The sequence below is a fragment of the Cyberlindnera jadinii genome (assembly GCF_001661405.1).
Source record: "Cyberlindnera jadinii NRRL Y-1542 unplaced genomic scaffold CYBJAscaffold_19, whole genome shotgun sequence".
In the NCBI taxonomy this organism is placed as follows: Eukaryota; Fungi; Ascomycota; class Saccharomycetes; order Phaffomycetales; family Wickerhamomycetaceae; genus Williopsis; species Williopsis jadinii.
Window position 1 is genome coordinate 83,532 of NW_017963670.1, and position 14,796 is coordinate 98,327.

The 14,796-nt window shown below is 46.6% G+C and overlaps 10 protein-coding genes across 10 annotated transcripts in view; 3 read left to right on the forward strand and 7 right to left on the reverse strand.

The window, feature by feature from the left end:
* The window catches only part of HXT2 (hexose transporter HXT2), a gene marked incomplete at both ends in the record, with an annotated part of 2,383 nt that extends 809 nt beyond the window's left edge, over nt 1-1,574 (reverse strand). The window contains 3 exons of the mRNA XM_020217551.1: nt 20-68; nt 93-161; nt 186-1,574. Coding sequence (XP_020068224.1) covers nt 20-68; nt 93-161; nt 186-1,574 — 1,507 coding nt within the window. The remainder of the gene's footprint in view (nt 1-19; nt 69-92; nt 162-185) is intronic.
* Nucleotides 1,575-2,387: 813 nt separating this feature from the next.
* On the forward strand, nt 2,388-2,723 carry DAD1 (Dad1p; the record flags this gene model as incomplete). The annotated part of the gene is made up of 1 exon (XM_020213038.1): nt 2,388-2,723. One exon carries the CDS (start codon nt 2,388-2,390, stop codon nt 2,721-2,723), a length of 336 nt encoding a protein of 111 aa, XP_020068225.1.
* A 138-nt stretch (nt 2,724-2,861) lies between these two features.
* CYBJADRAFT_118581 (P-loop containing nucleoside triphosphate hydrolase protein) lies at nt 2,862-3,332 on the reverse strand (the record flags this gene model as incomplete). The annotated part of the gene is made up of 1 exon (XM_020212265.1): nt 2,862-3,332. A coding segment is annotated over one exon (471 nt), but the record flags the coding sequence as incomplete, so codon positions are not given.
* A 385-nt stretch (nt 3,333-3,717) lies between these two features.
* CYBJADRAFT_179989 (uncharacterized protein) lies at nt 3,718-4,779 on the reverse strand (the record flags this gene model as incomplete). Its single annotated transcript, XM_020216985.1, has 1 exon — nt 3,718-4,779. A coding segment is annotated over one exon (1,062 nt), but the record flags the coding sequence as incomplete, so codon positions are not given.
* A 1,468-nt stretch (nt 4,780-6,247) lies between these two features.
* Nucleotides 6,248-7,246, reverse strand: CYBJADRAFT_175325 (FluC/FEX family fluoride channel; the record flags this gene model as incomplete). The annotated part of the gene is made up of 1 exon (XM_020216685.1): nt 6,248-7,246. The coding sequence occupies one exon, from the start codon at nt 7,244-7,246 to the stop codon at nt 6,248-6,250; it is 999 nt and encodes a 332-aa protein (XP_020068228.1).
* A 428-nt stretch (nt 7,247-7,674) lies between these two features.
* DBP7 (putative ATP-dependent RNA helicase) lies at nt 7,675-10,122 on the forward strand. The gene has a single exon (XM_020215855.1). The coding sequence runs from the start codon at nt 7,715-7,717 to the stop codon at nt 9,815-9,817; it is 2,103 nt and encodes a 700-aa protein (XP_020068229.1). The 5' UTR covers nt 7,675-7,714; the 3' UTR covers nt 9,818-10,122.
* Nucleotides 9,793-10,552, reverse strand: PSF1 (DNA replication protein PSF1). The gene has a single exon (XM_020215856.1). The coding sequence runs from the start codon at nt 10,502-10,504 to the stop codon at nt 9,845-9,847; it is 660 nt and encodes a 219-aa protein (XP_020068230.1). The 5' UTR covers nt 10,505-10,552; the 3' UTR covers nt 9,793-9,844.
* A 97-nt stretch (nt 10,553-10,649) lies between these two features.
* CYBJADRAFT_192146 (uncharacterized protein) lies at nt 10,650-12,336 on the forward strand (the record flags this gene model as incomplete). The annotated part of the gene is made up of 2 exons (XM_020217430.1): nt 10,650-12,131; nt 12,175-12,336. The coding sequence occupies 2 exons, from the start codon at nt 10,650-10,652 to the stop codon at nt 12,334-12,336; spliced, it is 1,644 nt and encodes a 547-aa protein (XP_020068231.1).
* Nucleotides 12,337-12,392: 56 nt separating this feature from the next.
* Nucleotides 12,393-13,325, reverse strand: PDX3 (pyridoxamine-phosphate oxidase PDX3). The gene is made up of 2 exons (XM_020215857.1): nt 13,183-13,325; nt 12,393-13,112 (listed from the first exon to the last, which is right to left on the reverse strand). Exons 1-2 carry the CDS (start codon nt 13,205-13,207, stop codon nt 12,472-12,474), a joined length of 666 nt encoding a protein of 221 aa, XP_020068232.1. The 5' UTR covers nt 13,208-13,325; the 3' UTR covers nt 12,393-12,471.
* Nucleotides 13,326-13,450: 125 nt separating this feature from the next.
* CYBJADRAFT_169606 (mitochondrial NADP-specific isocitrate dehydrogenase) lies at nt 13,451-14,198 on the reverse strand. Its single transcript, XM_020215858.1, has one exon. It carries the CDS (start codon nt 14,189-14,191, stop codon nt 13,493-13,495), a length of 699 nt encoding a protein of 232 aa, XP_020068233.1. The 5' UTR covers nt 14,192-14,198; the 3' UTR covers nt 13,451-13,492.
* Nucleotides 14,199-14,796: the final 598 nt, after the last annotated feature.

Genomic DNA, 14,796 nt, shown 5'->3' on the forward strand with positions numbered 1-14,796 from the left:
AAGAAGGCATATATGTTACAAGATCCATAGAAGTACAGACCACCACTCATAGTCATACTTTGCGCCATCTGGGGCCATGTCAAGAGCAGTACAAAATCCAGAATCCAGTTGATTGACATCCCTAGAGCCACGCCAAATGCTCTGACATTCAAAGGATAAACCTCTGCATTGTATGTCCAACTCACTGGTCCTATACCCAGACCAAAAACCACAACAAAGAGATACATCGAAGTCAATCCAGACCCCAATCTTTGGGATGTTTCATCAATTTGTAACGAAACGCCCAGCCAAAAGAGACAAAATGCCAATCCCGGGAAAGTGAGAAGAAGCATCTTTCTTCTTCCAAACCTGTCGATACATTGTGACGAAAAGAACGTGGCGAGAAAGCATCCACCACCAATTCCAATGCTTCCTGCAATAGCAGTCACACTGTCGATTCCCGAATCAGTCAGGATAGTGGCTGTATAACCAACCAGAATATTGACACCACAATACTGTTGCATAGCCATGTTGAATGCCGAGACTAAAAATGCATATTGAACTCGACCATCAGTAAAGAAGAGCTTGATCTGGTCACTAGTTGGGATTTCTTCAATCTTACCTGATTGTTTCAAAGAGGAGTAGAGGATATAAAAGTCTCTAGCACCTCTCAGTTTACCATTTCTCAACTTCTCTAGCACAGTAAGTGCTTCAGCTTCCCTATTTCTAGCAACCAAGTAACGAGGTGACTCCGGAACAAAAGGAATGAGTATTGCAACAAAGACAGGAGTGACAAAAGAAGCACCGATCATGAGTCTCCACGAAGTTTCTCCAGGAACATCCACGAATGCTCTGTTAAAGATGCTTCCTAACATTACGCCAAAGGCGACAAAAGTTTGCCAAAGCATGAGGAAAGCACCTCTGGATCTTGCGGGACTGGATTCAGCAATGAGCATTGGAACAGCAGTGGAGCTTAATCCCATTCCAATGCCCAAGAATAGTCTAGCAGCGAGCATTGATCCCATCGACTGGGTGAATGCTTGCCATAAGGAACCTCCAACACCAAAGATACATGACACGAATATGATCCATCTGCGACCAAACCAATGATCAAGGATTATAGCTGCTGGAGAACCCAACACTCCAGCAGATAAATAGGGTGCAGCGTTCAGTAAGCCTTGAATATTGGAATCAGTAACTCCAAACAACTCGAAGAAAGACAGTTGAGCACCACCAACAGCACTTTCATCATGGCCAAAGTTAACTGCAGCGAGGGACGCAGTAAGGGCAATCAGGTACATAGTCCACGATTGTGATCTGATCGAATGCTTTTTCTCAAATTCCAAGGATTGAATTTCCTCCTTAGAGTACATATGTTCTTTGTCTTCCAACACATCTCCACCATCGTTGGCCAGTAATGCACCACGCAGCAGAATCTCTCTCTTTGCACCAAGTTCTGGATGTTCATCTATGATGGATTCGATATTTGCAGTCACCTCTTGCTCACTTAAACCCTGTAAGAAAACCTCAACATTGGATGCGTTCACATCTTTAGAAGTGATGCCTACATCAATTTTCTCTTTCTTGATCTCCATTTCCAATTCTTTGGCCTACATGCTGGATAATAAAACATTATTGCTGGTACTGCTTCCACTGTTTTATATAACAACGAAACTGCAAAGACTTGTTTAGAGTTGCTGACACTATTACAGTATGGTGCCATTTGATAAGGCATCCACACCTCAAACATAAAGGCCACTATGTGTATTCTCATAAGGGAATTTTGCATGATGAGACCCTGTTCCAAGAATTGAGAAGCCACATTCCATACTCTATATAACACAGGGACGCATTATGTGATTGACAGCTTGTCATGCTGAAAAAGGACACCCCAAAAGTTTTCTATATGAGATTCGAATGAGTTTTACAGTTTCCATTCTATTTGGACACCACAACGTATACAGATAACCACCAGTTTCCCAATTGAGATGTATATCCGTGCACCCTGGAGGATCCACCTTTTGTATCAACAATAGGCTTGTAGCAGATATCACTTGTCAGGTCCTCAGTATTAGGCATCAATGTTCAAACCACATCATCTCCTCCTCTTACTTAGTTAGCTATTGCCTATACAACGTCACCACCCGTGAGCTACCTGTTCTCGCTTACCAGCCGACATAGACACACCATACAGCGAGTCAGGAGGCACCACACAAGGGAGAAACGGCCTAGCAACTTAGCAAAGAGCCCTTTCCATCGCTTTGGAAGTAAGTGAAGTACCCATTTTACCCTCGGAATGCGCCCGACATCACCCTCGGAGCTCCCTGTTCTTTCGCGTTGTTTACATTTCTGGGAACTTCTTCTAAATCCTCTTTCTGTTTAAAACCATTCTGAACAAGAAAGCAAGCATGTCTAAGGAAAGCAAAGATCGCCAGCTTACGTATTTTGAGAAGCAACGTGATCTGCTGATCACCGAGATTGCCACTTCGATGGACACAGTGCTCAACAACATCAACGCGCTGAATAGATCGCTGGAAGGGACAGTGGCTGTTGGAAAGGAATTTGAAAGCGTTGCAGCTCTTTGGGCCAATTTCTATGATGCAAAGGCTCAGATGGAACGTATGAGACCACTGGACACAGAGGTGATGACAGGCTCTGATGCTGTCGAGCCGTTATCTACAGACGTAGAGAAAATGGATGCTGATATAACGAGCAATCCCGAGTCAAACAATGGTGCAAACTGAATGTCTTTTCTTGAACGATGACCGTCTTGGAGACTCCTCCAGGGTTTGTAACCTATTTGGTGAACGTACTTTAGGGAGCTCAGTGAGCGATGACAAGTGGTTAGAGCTGCAATCCTTGCTTAGCATCATCGCCATAGCTTCAAAGATTCGTGAATAGCTTCTATTGTTCAACAAGGAACACTCCATGTATTTACATCCAATGCTGGATGCATACTGCTGACAGTACTCAACTGAAGGGAGTCCATGTGCCATTTTGGGATCTGATCTCAAGTGAGAGCCGATGCCAACGATGATTCTCTCAGCTGCGGGACAATGCGTTTCAAGTTCCGGGATCCACTTGAACTGAATGCTTTGAAATGTTCCAGGCATTTCCAAATTGAAACATATTAACACCCCTTTGGCGCCTGTATATGCCAATGGTCTGAATCTGTCATACTCCTCATCACCTGGAATATCCCATATTTGGAGGTTAACGGGCTGGGAATTGTTGAAATGGATCACCTTTTCATAAGTGTCAACGGGTGATAAACCCTTTGGATGAGTATATCTTTGTGCTAGGTAGGTTAACACCAACGAAGACTTCCCACACTTTGGATCGCCAACTAGCACTATACTCCTATGATTTAGGGCATCATGTCTTGATGGATGGAACACTCGATGCTGTGCAGCTGACAATTTAGTCGGAGGCCACAACGATGATTGTTGGTTGGTATTTCTACTATTCTGTGAGTATGCCCTCGGTTTGAGTCCTTGACCTGTGAATTTCCTCAATTGGATTGGCACGTTTTCCTTACATGGAGACTCATTCTCATTCTCTTTGTTTCGAATCATCATCTTGTGCTCCGTTATGATATCAATTGTAACGTGAATGTGATACTTTTGTGGAAATACATGCCTTTATCCCATCGTGAAGAAACCCACATCGCACAAACGGAAAAAGTCTACAAGAATGATCAAGTCAATGCATATTATCGTTCATCAGTCATTAGTTTGTCTATCTCTTGCTCAAGTAAGAATGCAGATGTTGAACATTTGCCCTTCTTGATAGCCCAACACGATATGGCACTTTGGCCTTGCGTGAACAGAGATCTGAAAGAGTTGCCTTCCTTTTCGGACGACGTGGTGGAATAACCATCTCAGTAGCACACGTATCGCTACTTGTGTCTGTATCATCAGTCCTACCCTCGGTTGGTGATTTGGACATAAGCTGCCCCCCCTTATCTGAGGTTTCATTAATACTTTGAGATTCTGCACTCCCTTTGATGAGTGAATCACTAGGTGGTGGACCAGCTTCTTCACAGATTTCCTCAGTGCTTAGCATGCTACCAACAGGAAACGTGTCCGTCATCTGAAAACTATCCAATCTCTCTACAGATGAGCTTGCCAGTTTAATAACCTCACCATTCTCTATGGCTGTACCAGTGTCTCGACGTTCACCCTGTAATAATTGTCCAGTAGGTTCATCACTCCGAGTAGATGTTAAAAGAATCTCATCACAATCGACTGTATCTTGTATTCCTTGGTACAGCTTGCCATTTGAGTCATCTGATGAATACAGACCAATACCCTGTTCCCTTGAAGACTGTATAACAGTGGACTCCATATCCAGCCCACTAATCTCGTAGTTCTCCGGTAATAACACTTCCAGCAGATCAACCCTCTGCCTCTTTGTTCGTACTCTTGCTGGTGCAGTTGACGACCTGCTACCACTGTCTCGACAGCGACTAGCTGATATTGACGGTTCAGTCCTTGGTTGTATCAGCACTTTAAACGGATCATCAGCATCACTGCCATCTTCTGAGTCCAGGATCTCAAACCCTTCAATTTCAACATCAACAGAGCCAGTCACATTGACGCTTTGCGAAGAAGACGATACATCTATGATGGTGGGATGTAGTTCTGAGAGAGCACTGGCTCTGGCATCACTGGACGTCGAAGCTGGCTGGCTCATTGGTTCATAGAAGAGCCCACCAGACCTTCTTAATATTGAGGTGAATCTCGCGTTGGTTTCGTGTTCGTGTTCGTGTTCGCGTTCGCGCGCGTTTCTTAACCAAGCGAGGATAGCCAAAGTGAAAAATCACCAGAATTGTTCACTTTTTCTCTCTTCAATACTCTTTTCTTCTTCTTCAATCGTCTCCCTGTCCATAATATCACAGATCTTATGGGATTGAATGCCAAAGGTGGGCTGATCGTGTCAAGAGCACACCTGAAGTTGATTCGTCTCCGATGCCTTTTAGAAGGCGGACCTACTCAGCAGTTTCGAACGAAGCTCTCTTGGCTTGGAAACGTGTTCTACAACAGACCATTTCACTCATGTCCAATTAGCTGGAACCATTGAGCCAGGGAGTGTATATAGTACTCACAAAGGGGAAGGACTGTGTTTTCTGTTCATTTGGATATCACCAATAGCTGTCCCGATCGTCCAGTTCAGACACCCAGACACTCCCACGAGTATGATACATCCTCATTGTGTTCGGAGTGTTGCTACTTCTTTCACACCTCATTGATGTGTTGTACTTCACTGCTGAAGCTTCATCTGTATAGAGAACGAAGATGGAGGATTCCTTCTGATGAAGATGGCCCATATGAGTAGAGGATTCAGCTGTGTTAGGGGCTGTCCTATTTTCCCCACAAGACCAGGAAGTATCTTCACTGTTCAAAAGGACTTTTGTTAAGTTATAAAGTCACTTCTAGCCTAATAGAAGACTAACGTAAGGTGGAGATATCGATTCCCGGAACTGTCTTGTATTCAGGGTTCAAACAGTCTCAATATGGTGCTATTCATTGGAATGTTCTCGATGATTATAGTGAATGAAGGTGGGGGCTACAGACTCTGAGGTTATGGGGATGTCTATCTACTCACTCAATTCTCCATCTATCCAATAGTTCTTTTTCCTAGTGGTTCGTTTTTCCACTATAGATGTAAAAAGGCCACTTCGATCATAATGGAAGCTATGCTCAAAAGGATCTAAAGAAACAGGGAAATGAACATGTGTCTTTTATCTCTGATGTTGGAACTGTAACGTCTCTTTGAAGCTTTTGGTATTCACTTGATTGGACAGAAAAAGAAGCTTAATGGAGAGAATACGTTTCACCGGTCATTGGAGCGTTGTTTGAAATGAGTTATGTCCCGAATCCAAGCGTTGTCTTTCTTCCTTTGGGAACAATATGGATGGCCGTTTCAAGGGCATCTCTGAATCACCATGTCTGTTGATGAAGGGCTCAACCAAAGACTTCTTTCACATTGGTTGATTGAGGCCCAAGTGTTGTGATCAGTGTATATCTCTGTAGCTGAGAGTACACGTCGGATTCAAGCTGGTAGCCAGAGATGTCAAAGCCATCACCATATACTGGGGACCAATGGTAAAGCACGCAGGCGAAGCTTCAAGTCATGGTGTAACAAAGACAGATCATAAACCTACGGGGGAGGATACCTCATGTGAGTCAACATTATCAATCACTGATCAAGCAAGACAAGAAAACATTACTGACATCTCAAAAAAACATGCACTGCCAATCAAAATTCATGAACATAGTGGGTCAACAAGTGCCATAGTCCAAGTATAAGACCCCAAGATGATAATCATTAGAGAAAAACACACCGAAATGCTCGTGAATGCGTAGATGTAGCCCTTTGTTATCCTCAAAGAGTGTAATTCTGAGACAAACGTACTCACTGTAGAGAGAGTGCCGCAGAATCCATCATCGAGACCTTGGAGGATATGACAAGAGAGTATAGTGTTCACCACCCGAGACCCAGATTTGGTCTCACCACGGTTCAAAATGACGATAATAGCCAGACAGATCGTAGCTATGAAGTTGACCGAAAACGTGCCCAATGGGAACTGCTGGAGCTTTGGATTCAACCATTTACTCATGTAGTATCTCATCCAACACGCAATTGGCGACATCACAGCAGCAAACGTCCACGATCTACCACTAGGTATCGCCATCAGGCACGCAGCAGCGATCCAACATGCAATACCAGCAATGGCGATAACGGTCTCCCACAACGGCACCGTGCCAAAGGGCAGAGGAGGGTCATAGTGCATGATTAGATGTCTTCCAAAGGTGTAGCCCGAAATCGACAACGCCATTTGAGCGATGAACACAGACAGGCATTCCATGATGCCATACGCTGGGTTCGGGTAGTCGTAAGGCACGCCGAGGTCCACGTTGGCACTCTTGTAGAAAGCGTCCAGAACCATCGTACTGAAGGAGGAGAACGTCCCACAGAACCCAGTGGTTCCACCAACGTAGAGCATCAGCTGGCCCTTAGGCTGGGCCATGTCGGCCCAGGCTGCCTGGCTCTCATTCAGCATGCCAATCAGCACGCACGCACCAAAGTTGCACCAGATGATGCCTCCCAGGTACGAGCCATCGTAGCTCGTCAAGTTCTGGAGTCCCTTCCTTGCCAACACTCCCCATATCGCAAAGAAGGCCAATATCGCCAGTCTCTTGCATTCAGTGTATACCTCATTGGCTCTGGTGACCTTTGGCGGGCTCACATCTTCAAACTCCATCGGCTCGAACTCTTTCGACTTCTTATCGGCATTTGAACCGTCGCTGTTCGACACGTTCATTGCTCTGACTACGACTTGTTTACCTCAAGTGTACGTAGCTCTATGTTATAACACCGATCAATGGGCTCAAGGCTGCGGCAGACGCACTGGTTTTCCTCCTTGCAAGGAGTTTTTATGTGTGTGCCTAGCGGATAAAATGTTTGCCAAGCTGTCTGAGTCAGATGGCACCAAACGTCGGAATTTCGGGTTTTGTGTCGGAAGTTGTGGGTGCCCGGGGATCGGCGTTTCGGAACCGCGTGTTTGTCCATTCGTGTCTGCGTGTTTTCGGCCGGAATAAGGATGGCGCAGGTCGGGTTTCCCAATGCGGATATGTCCCGAAAATTTTATAGAAGCGTGCGATGAGCTTCACGTACAAGCTGTGCAAGAGGGAAGGAAGGAAGCAGGAAAGAAGAGTGGCCAGTGTTTGTAATGGACGAGGACTTGTTTTTGAACATCAGCACGGAGAGTGCTCCAGTGACGAAGAGTGTGTCTGCGAAGGTGGTTGGTGGGAAATGGAGAGACCGTCGTAAGGCCCAGCTCCAGGCGAAGGGGATTAAGAAGGTTCCGAAGAGCTCCGCTACTGGAGTGAACTCCACGCCAGTAGAGAAGGACAGACCACAACAGCAGGCACAGAGGAAGAGACCTGCCACCTCACAGGAGGACGCTCAGAGGGGCCCCTCTAAGCAGGCCAGGTTCGTGGAAGGGAAGGGCTCCGCAGGGAAGAACAACACGTATGTCTCGTCATTGTTCACATCGAAGCCTGACATGGAGCAAAGAGAGTATGACCAGGAATTGGCGTCGCTTGATGCTTCGAATGCTCCGCTGAAGGACTCGACCACGTTTGAAGGACTTGGACTGAACGAGAACTTGACCAGACAGCTGACAGAGCACATGAACGTTCAAATCCCTACAAAGATCCAGAGATCTGTTCTGCCGAGACTGCTGGAGAGGGAAAGAGACCTATTCGTCCAGGCTCAGACGGGTTCTGGTAAGACATTGTCGTTTGTATTGCCGATTTTCCAAAGGCTCATGGATGTCCAGGATTTGAACCGTACAAGTGGGATATTTGCGCTGATCCTGGCACCAACCAGGGAGTTGGCAACGCAGATCTATGGGGTCATCGAGACGTTGTCACACTGTTGCCATAGAATAGTCCCAGGCATTGTCATTGGTGGTGAAAAGAAGAAGTCGGAGAAGGCCAGATTGAGAAAGGGAGTCAATATCCTAGTTGCCACGCCGGGGAGACTAGCAGACCACATTGAGAATACAGAGAGACTCGATCTTTCCAACATCAGATGGATTGTGATGGATGAAGGTGATAAACTGATGGAGCTGGGGTTCGAGGAAACCATCACGAAGATCCTGAATGACATTACAAAGACATCACGCATTGGTGCAACGCTGAAGATGTACCCTAGCTTACCACATAAGCGTTGTAATGTGCTATGTTCTGCGACGATCAAACAGAACGTCAAGAAGCTGGGAGAGATCTCTCTTAAAGACGCAGAGATGGTGAGTCCAAACTCAGTCCCAGACGTTGAAGACGTTGAAATAATGGAGAATATCGCAGCACCAGACCAGCTATTACAGCAAGTGTGTGTTGTTCCACCAAAGCTGAGGCTTGTGGCAATGGCATCTGTTCTGAAATCAATCACCACTCAGGAAGGAGGATCACGTACGATGATATTCTTGTCATGCTCTGACTCTGTGGATTTCCATTTCTCAGTATTTGCCAAAGGTGGTAAGAAATGGAGCATCAAGCGAGTGTCTAACGACAATGACGACGATGACGATGATACATCTTCCACTGTGATGACGTCTCCTCTATTATCAGAGAACACCGTGGTATTCAAGCTTCATGGCTCTTTATCCCAGCAATTGCGTACATCAACGTTATCGGCGTTCTCCAAAGCCCCAGAGGATAAGCATATCGTCATGTTCTGTACTGATGTTGCATCTAGAGGCTTGGATCTTCCATACATATCCACTGTTATCGAATATGACCCACCATTTGCTACTGAAGATCATTTGCACAGAATTGGTCGTACTGCAAGAGCTGGTAAGTCGGGTCGCTCTGTACTGTTCCTCTTACCCTCAGAGGAGAAGTACATGGAGAAGATCCAACATTATCACCCACACGGTGTTCAGTACAAGTCGTACGAAGACTTGCTGAAAACAGGCTTTGGTGATAAATGGGACATGGACGCAACAACATGGCACTTGAACGTTGAAAGATGGCTCCTAGAAGACCAAACTGCCCACGACAAGGCTGCTAGAGCATTCACCAGCCATATTCGTGCGTATGCCACACATTTATCAGCAGAAAGGGACGTCTTCAACGTCAAGACTCTACATTTGGGCCATTTGGCAAAGAGATTTGGCTTGAGAGAGACACCAAAGAACCTTGGTGGAAGCTCCAATTCAGGCCATGGAGGACAACACAAGAAGAAGAAGGAGAACGGGAAGGAGAAGATGCTACGTCTAGCCAAGATGGCTGCAAAGTCACAGGTGTCCGAGTTTAACTTCATGTAATCTTTGCTATGAATGGCACCAGTAAGATCATGTAATTAGCTGTAGATATCCTTGTTGTATGAGTCTCTCGACGTCGGCTTTCCTCACAAAGAACTGCGAGTCTTTGGTGAGGTTGAATACGCCATACTCTGTTTGGATCTCACCGGCATCTTTCAGCACTCTAACGTCGATGAAGACATCGGTTGGGGGCTCTAGAGAGCCCGTGAGATCCACATCTGGGAACTCGCTTTTGTAGTCAATGAGCACTTCGCTGTAGCTCTTGAAGTATTCCAGTTCATGGTGATTCCCAACCTCCAGTTCCTTGTTTTCCCACACCATCTGGTCCAGCTTCTCAGCCCGTAGCTTCTCATAAAGCAGAAGTGCTCTCTTGTTACGACGCATAGCCAAATGGGCGACGAATTGGTGACACAGCTTGGATCTGTCTTCATCGTCATCTTCCATAGTTTCAAGGGCTTTAGCTAAGTCCTTTGTCTCTTTGATGATGGAACGTACCAATTCATCCTGGAACACAGTCAGCTGCTCTAAGCTCTGTGTTCTCTTCGCCTCAACAACCAGTTTGTTAGCGATGTCACCGTACATTTTGCCCTCGAAAGCTCTGTGTCTCGTGGTGGTGATGAGGACGGACGCGTGCTTGCGATGGTGGTGATGATTTTTTTTGAGGGCCTGCGACGCGTCGCCGCCTAACATCGATGAGCTCAGCAGGCGAAGAACACAGATGAAACGGAGTGCTTATGGCAGGAGATCCAGCAAGAGAAGACAACTACAGCCGTCAGTAGATCTCTCACCACATCGAAATGATGGACTTCCACCAATTGGAGCATCACGGGATGAGATGTTTGAGGAAGCATCCCCAGTAGAAGAGCTGAGGAGGAGTCCAAGGTTGAGGGCCAAATCAGAGGCTTTGAGAAACGACGTCTCATCAATTGAGCATTCACCCACTAGAAGAACTCCGGAGAGGAGACCCATGAACAGAAACGCCCAGCTTTCCACACCCTCACCGAAATTGAACAGGTTCTTCGTGGAATCGCAGTTGAAGCCCAGATGGTCACCTTCGCTATCACCGCAGACGAATCGAAGCCATGAGCTGAGGACCAGTTCGTCCACAACTTCACCAATCACCCAGAAGCTTCTAGCACTGTCCAATGACGGTGATTGCAATGAGAGGGTGAAAAGTGATTCAGGCGTTGCCGATGAGTGGGATTTCCTGGATGTGGTTGATGAGGCGAAGGTGAAGAGGACAACATTGAAGCTTTCACTCACTCCATCAAGAGAACACGCAGCAGACGAGTGTAAAGAGATAATAAAGGTATTCGAACACCAAATCCAGGCCTCCAATGATCACGATACCAAAGGCCACAGTGCCAAAGAGGAGAGTTCAAATTTGGTGACCGAATCACCAAATTCCCATGGTTCTCCAAGGATAAACAGATCAAAGAGAACGTATGGCGCACACAGAAGCTTCCTTGTGAGGAAGACGAAGAGTCAAAGCGAGGGAGACGAGAGTCCTGCTGAAGAAGACCATATGCCCAGCTCTGAGCCTGAAGATGCTGGCAATAATTCAACATGTGACTTAAAAAATCTAGCTGATCTTAGAGCCCAAGGCTCCAATGCGCAGTTTGTCGATGAATTGAGCTTCATCATGGATGGAATAAAAGAGAACCCGACAGTTTCTTCATTTCTGGAACTTGCCATGAAGCTTTCAGACGAACAATTCGTGGAATTCCTAAAAGCCACGGGCAACCTTTCTCTATGGCAATACACCAACGCCGATGACTGTACAATGTGCTATATATTTGCATACATAACATCCCAGACTGGCCAATTGGACGATTATGACCCTTTGAAGGTTGAAAACATTATATTGACGTTGCTGAGATGCACTGAGGTTAGACCATTGCGGGCCTCGAAATTGGTAAGAACGCTGTTTGATGAATGGGACTCTCACTTGGAAGTCAAGCACAGTACATCATACTATGCTCTTTCAGTGATACTTGAGAATGGGCTATCTACGAGCAAGCAATTGGTTGATGGCATCATCGCCCTCATGGACAGAATTAAACTAATCGACGATACTGAGAGTTTTGAAATGGCCTTGATAATCTACGAAAAGTATCTCAGTGAGAAGGATGAAGTGGAGCCAGAGTTTGAGAAAGTAGTAAATGTGCTTTTAAAGCCCCAATTGGCTTCAGAACGTACAAAGATTCTCTGTCTAAAGGTGCTGATTCTCATGAGTATCAAGAAATTTGACAAAGTGTACCGGTCTGAGCTTGTGATTAGATCAATCGACGAGGCAATAAACACTGACGACATGGAGGTGCAACTCCTGTCCATTGGATTGTTAATAAACCTCGTTGAAGACCCAGGCTGCCTTGATTTCTGCTCAGAGCATACGCATCAGCTACACACATTATTCCCCAAATGCCATGTGGAGTGCTTCGGCTACTACTCTTTACTCATTGGATCTATCTACAGTAAGAATCGTCAATGCATTGAGTCGCAATTCGATCGAAAAGAGATAGATCGAGTGATCTTGGAGCTGCAGAGGTTTGACAAATCGAACAAGCTTTTAAACAAACAGATTGAGTCTATTCTTAACATTATAGATCCTTCTATATAGCTTTAGTATATATTCAACAGATATCTACACGCACCAATCATGGTGAAATTCTAACAATCTCCCAAGGGTCCTCCGGTGTGGCTCTTCTATAGACGATACGGTCATGGAGTCTACTTGGACGGCCTTGCCAAAATTCAATCTCCAGAGGAATCGTTCTCAATCCACCCCAATAATCAGGACATGGGATTTCCTCCTTTCCCTCGAACTCCTTCTCTCTCTGAGCATAGACCTCGCTGAGCTCGTCACGGTTCTTCAATACCGACGACTGAGGTGAAGACCACGCACCAATCTTCGAGCCTCTTGGACGAGTATCAAAGTATCTCTGGGACGTTTCTCTATCAACAAACTCAGTGACACCTTCAACCCTGACCTGACGCTGCAGAGTAGGCCAGAACCAGGTCAGAGCAGCATGTGGATTGCTCTTGACATCCCTGGCCTTCTTGGAAGAGCCCCAGTTGGAGTAAACGACAAACCCCTTGTGGTCCAGCTCTTTGAACAGAACAACTCTGTTCGACACCCTGCCTGACGGCAACTCAGCAGTGGAGAAGTTCGTGCATTCAGGAATAGATTCGGACTTCGTAGCCTCGTCAAACCAGTTCTTGAACTGAACAAATGGGTCCTCAGCAACTTGACTGATGTCCAGTGAGTCCTTGTCGTATTGATATGTCTTTGGCGCAACTAGAAGGTGGTTAGCACATGGAGCTGATACAGAGGAGCTGATACAGAAGAGCTGCACAGACCGACTCACAGATGATCGGGTTCTCGTCAACCATTTCTCTTGTATTGGTGGCTATTGTTTTGTTGTCTAATGACTCATTTATGGAAAGCGTGATGGCCTGAGGTCCCCGTAGGCTGACGATGCCCCCCTTATGTACTTCCTGCCCAGCACGGCTAAATCAGCGGCTCCTGCCCCCAGAAGGAAAATCACAGGCAGAAGCACGCCATGGCCCTCCGCCTAAGATAACCGCGTTGGCGAGGTGGAGGTGGTTACTATGAGGATTATGATACAGGACAAAGAGGTAAGAAATAAATACACAAGTCAATTACATAAATAATTCTTAGAAAGCAGCAGCGTACTCCTTTTGCAATCTGTCAGCGACAGCGTGGATGAACTCCTCGGTGGTCACGTAAGAGGATCTGTCGGTCTTGCCTTGGGCCAAGGCCAAGTCCTTGGTCATCTTACCGTCAACCTGGACGGTGTCCAAGGTGGCCTTCTCGACCAATTCACCGAACTTGACAACGTCTGGGGTGTCATCGAGCTTACCTCTCTGGATGAGACCTCTGGTCCAGGCAAAGATGGATGCGATGGAGTTGGTGGAGGTCTCCTTGCCCTGCTGGTGTTGTCTGTAGTGTCTGGTGACAGTACCGTGGGCAGCCTCGGCCTCAAAGGCCTTGCCGTCTGGGGTGACAAGGACGGAGGTCATCAGACCAAGAGAGCCGAAACCTTGGGCAACAATGTCGGATTGGACATCACCATCGTAGTTCTTCATGGCAATGATGTAGCCACCCTTGGACTTGATCATCTGGGCAACCATATCGTCGATCAAACGGTGCTCAAACCAGATGCCCTTGTCGTCCATCTGGGCCTTGTAGGTGGAGGCGTACAAACCTTCAAAGATGTCCTTGAAACGACCATCGTACTTCTTCAAGATGGTGTTCTTGGTGGTGCTGTACAGGTTCAGGCCTCTCTCCAAGGCCATCTTGAAGGAAGCATGGGCAAAGGCTGTGATGGACTCATCGGTGTTGTACATGGCCATGGCCACACCAGCACCGGCAAAGTCGTAGACTGGCCATTCCAAGACCTCGGCTTCGCCAGACTTTGGGGTGAAGACAAGCTTCAAGTCACCGGCAGATGGGATGATCACATCGGTGGCCTTGTACTGGTCACCAAAGGCGTGTCTACCAATGATGATTGGCTTCTCCCATTGTGGAACAATACGTGGGATGCATGGGATGACGATTGGCTCTCTGAAGACAGTACCGCCGAGGATGTTTCTGATGGTACCGTTTGGAGACTTCCACATCTTCTTCAGCTTGAACTCCTCAACACGGGCCTCATCCGGAGTGATGGTGGCACACTTGACAGCGACACCGTACTTCAAAGTGGCCTCGGCACTGTCAACGGTGACTTGGTCGTCGGTCTTGTCACGGTTCTCAACGGACAAGTCGTAGTACTTGAGATCAACATCCAAGTATGGCAACACCAACTCATCTCTGATCAACTTCCAGATGATTCTGGTCATCTCATCACCGTCCATCTCGACGATTGGGTTCTTCACTGTGATCTTAGTCATGGTCGCTTGCGTGGTTCTGGGAGCAAAGGCACAAAAATATAAAAGAGAGCTAGAGAAAGTAGGTCAAA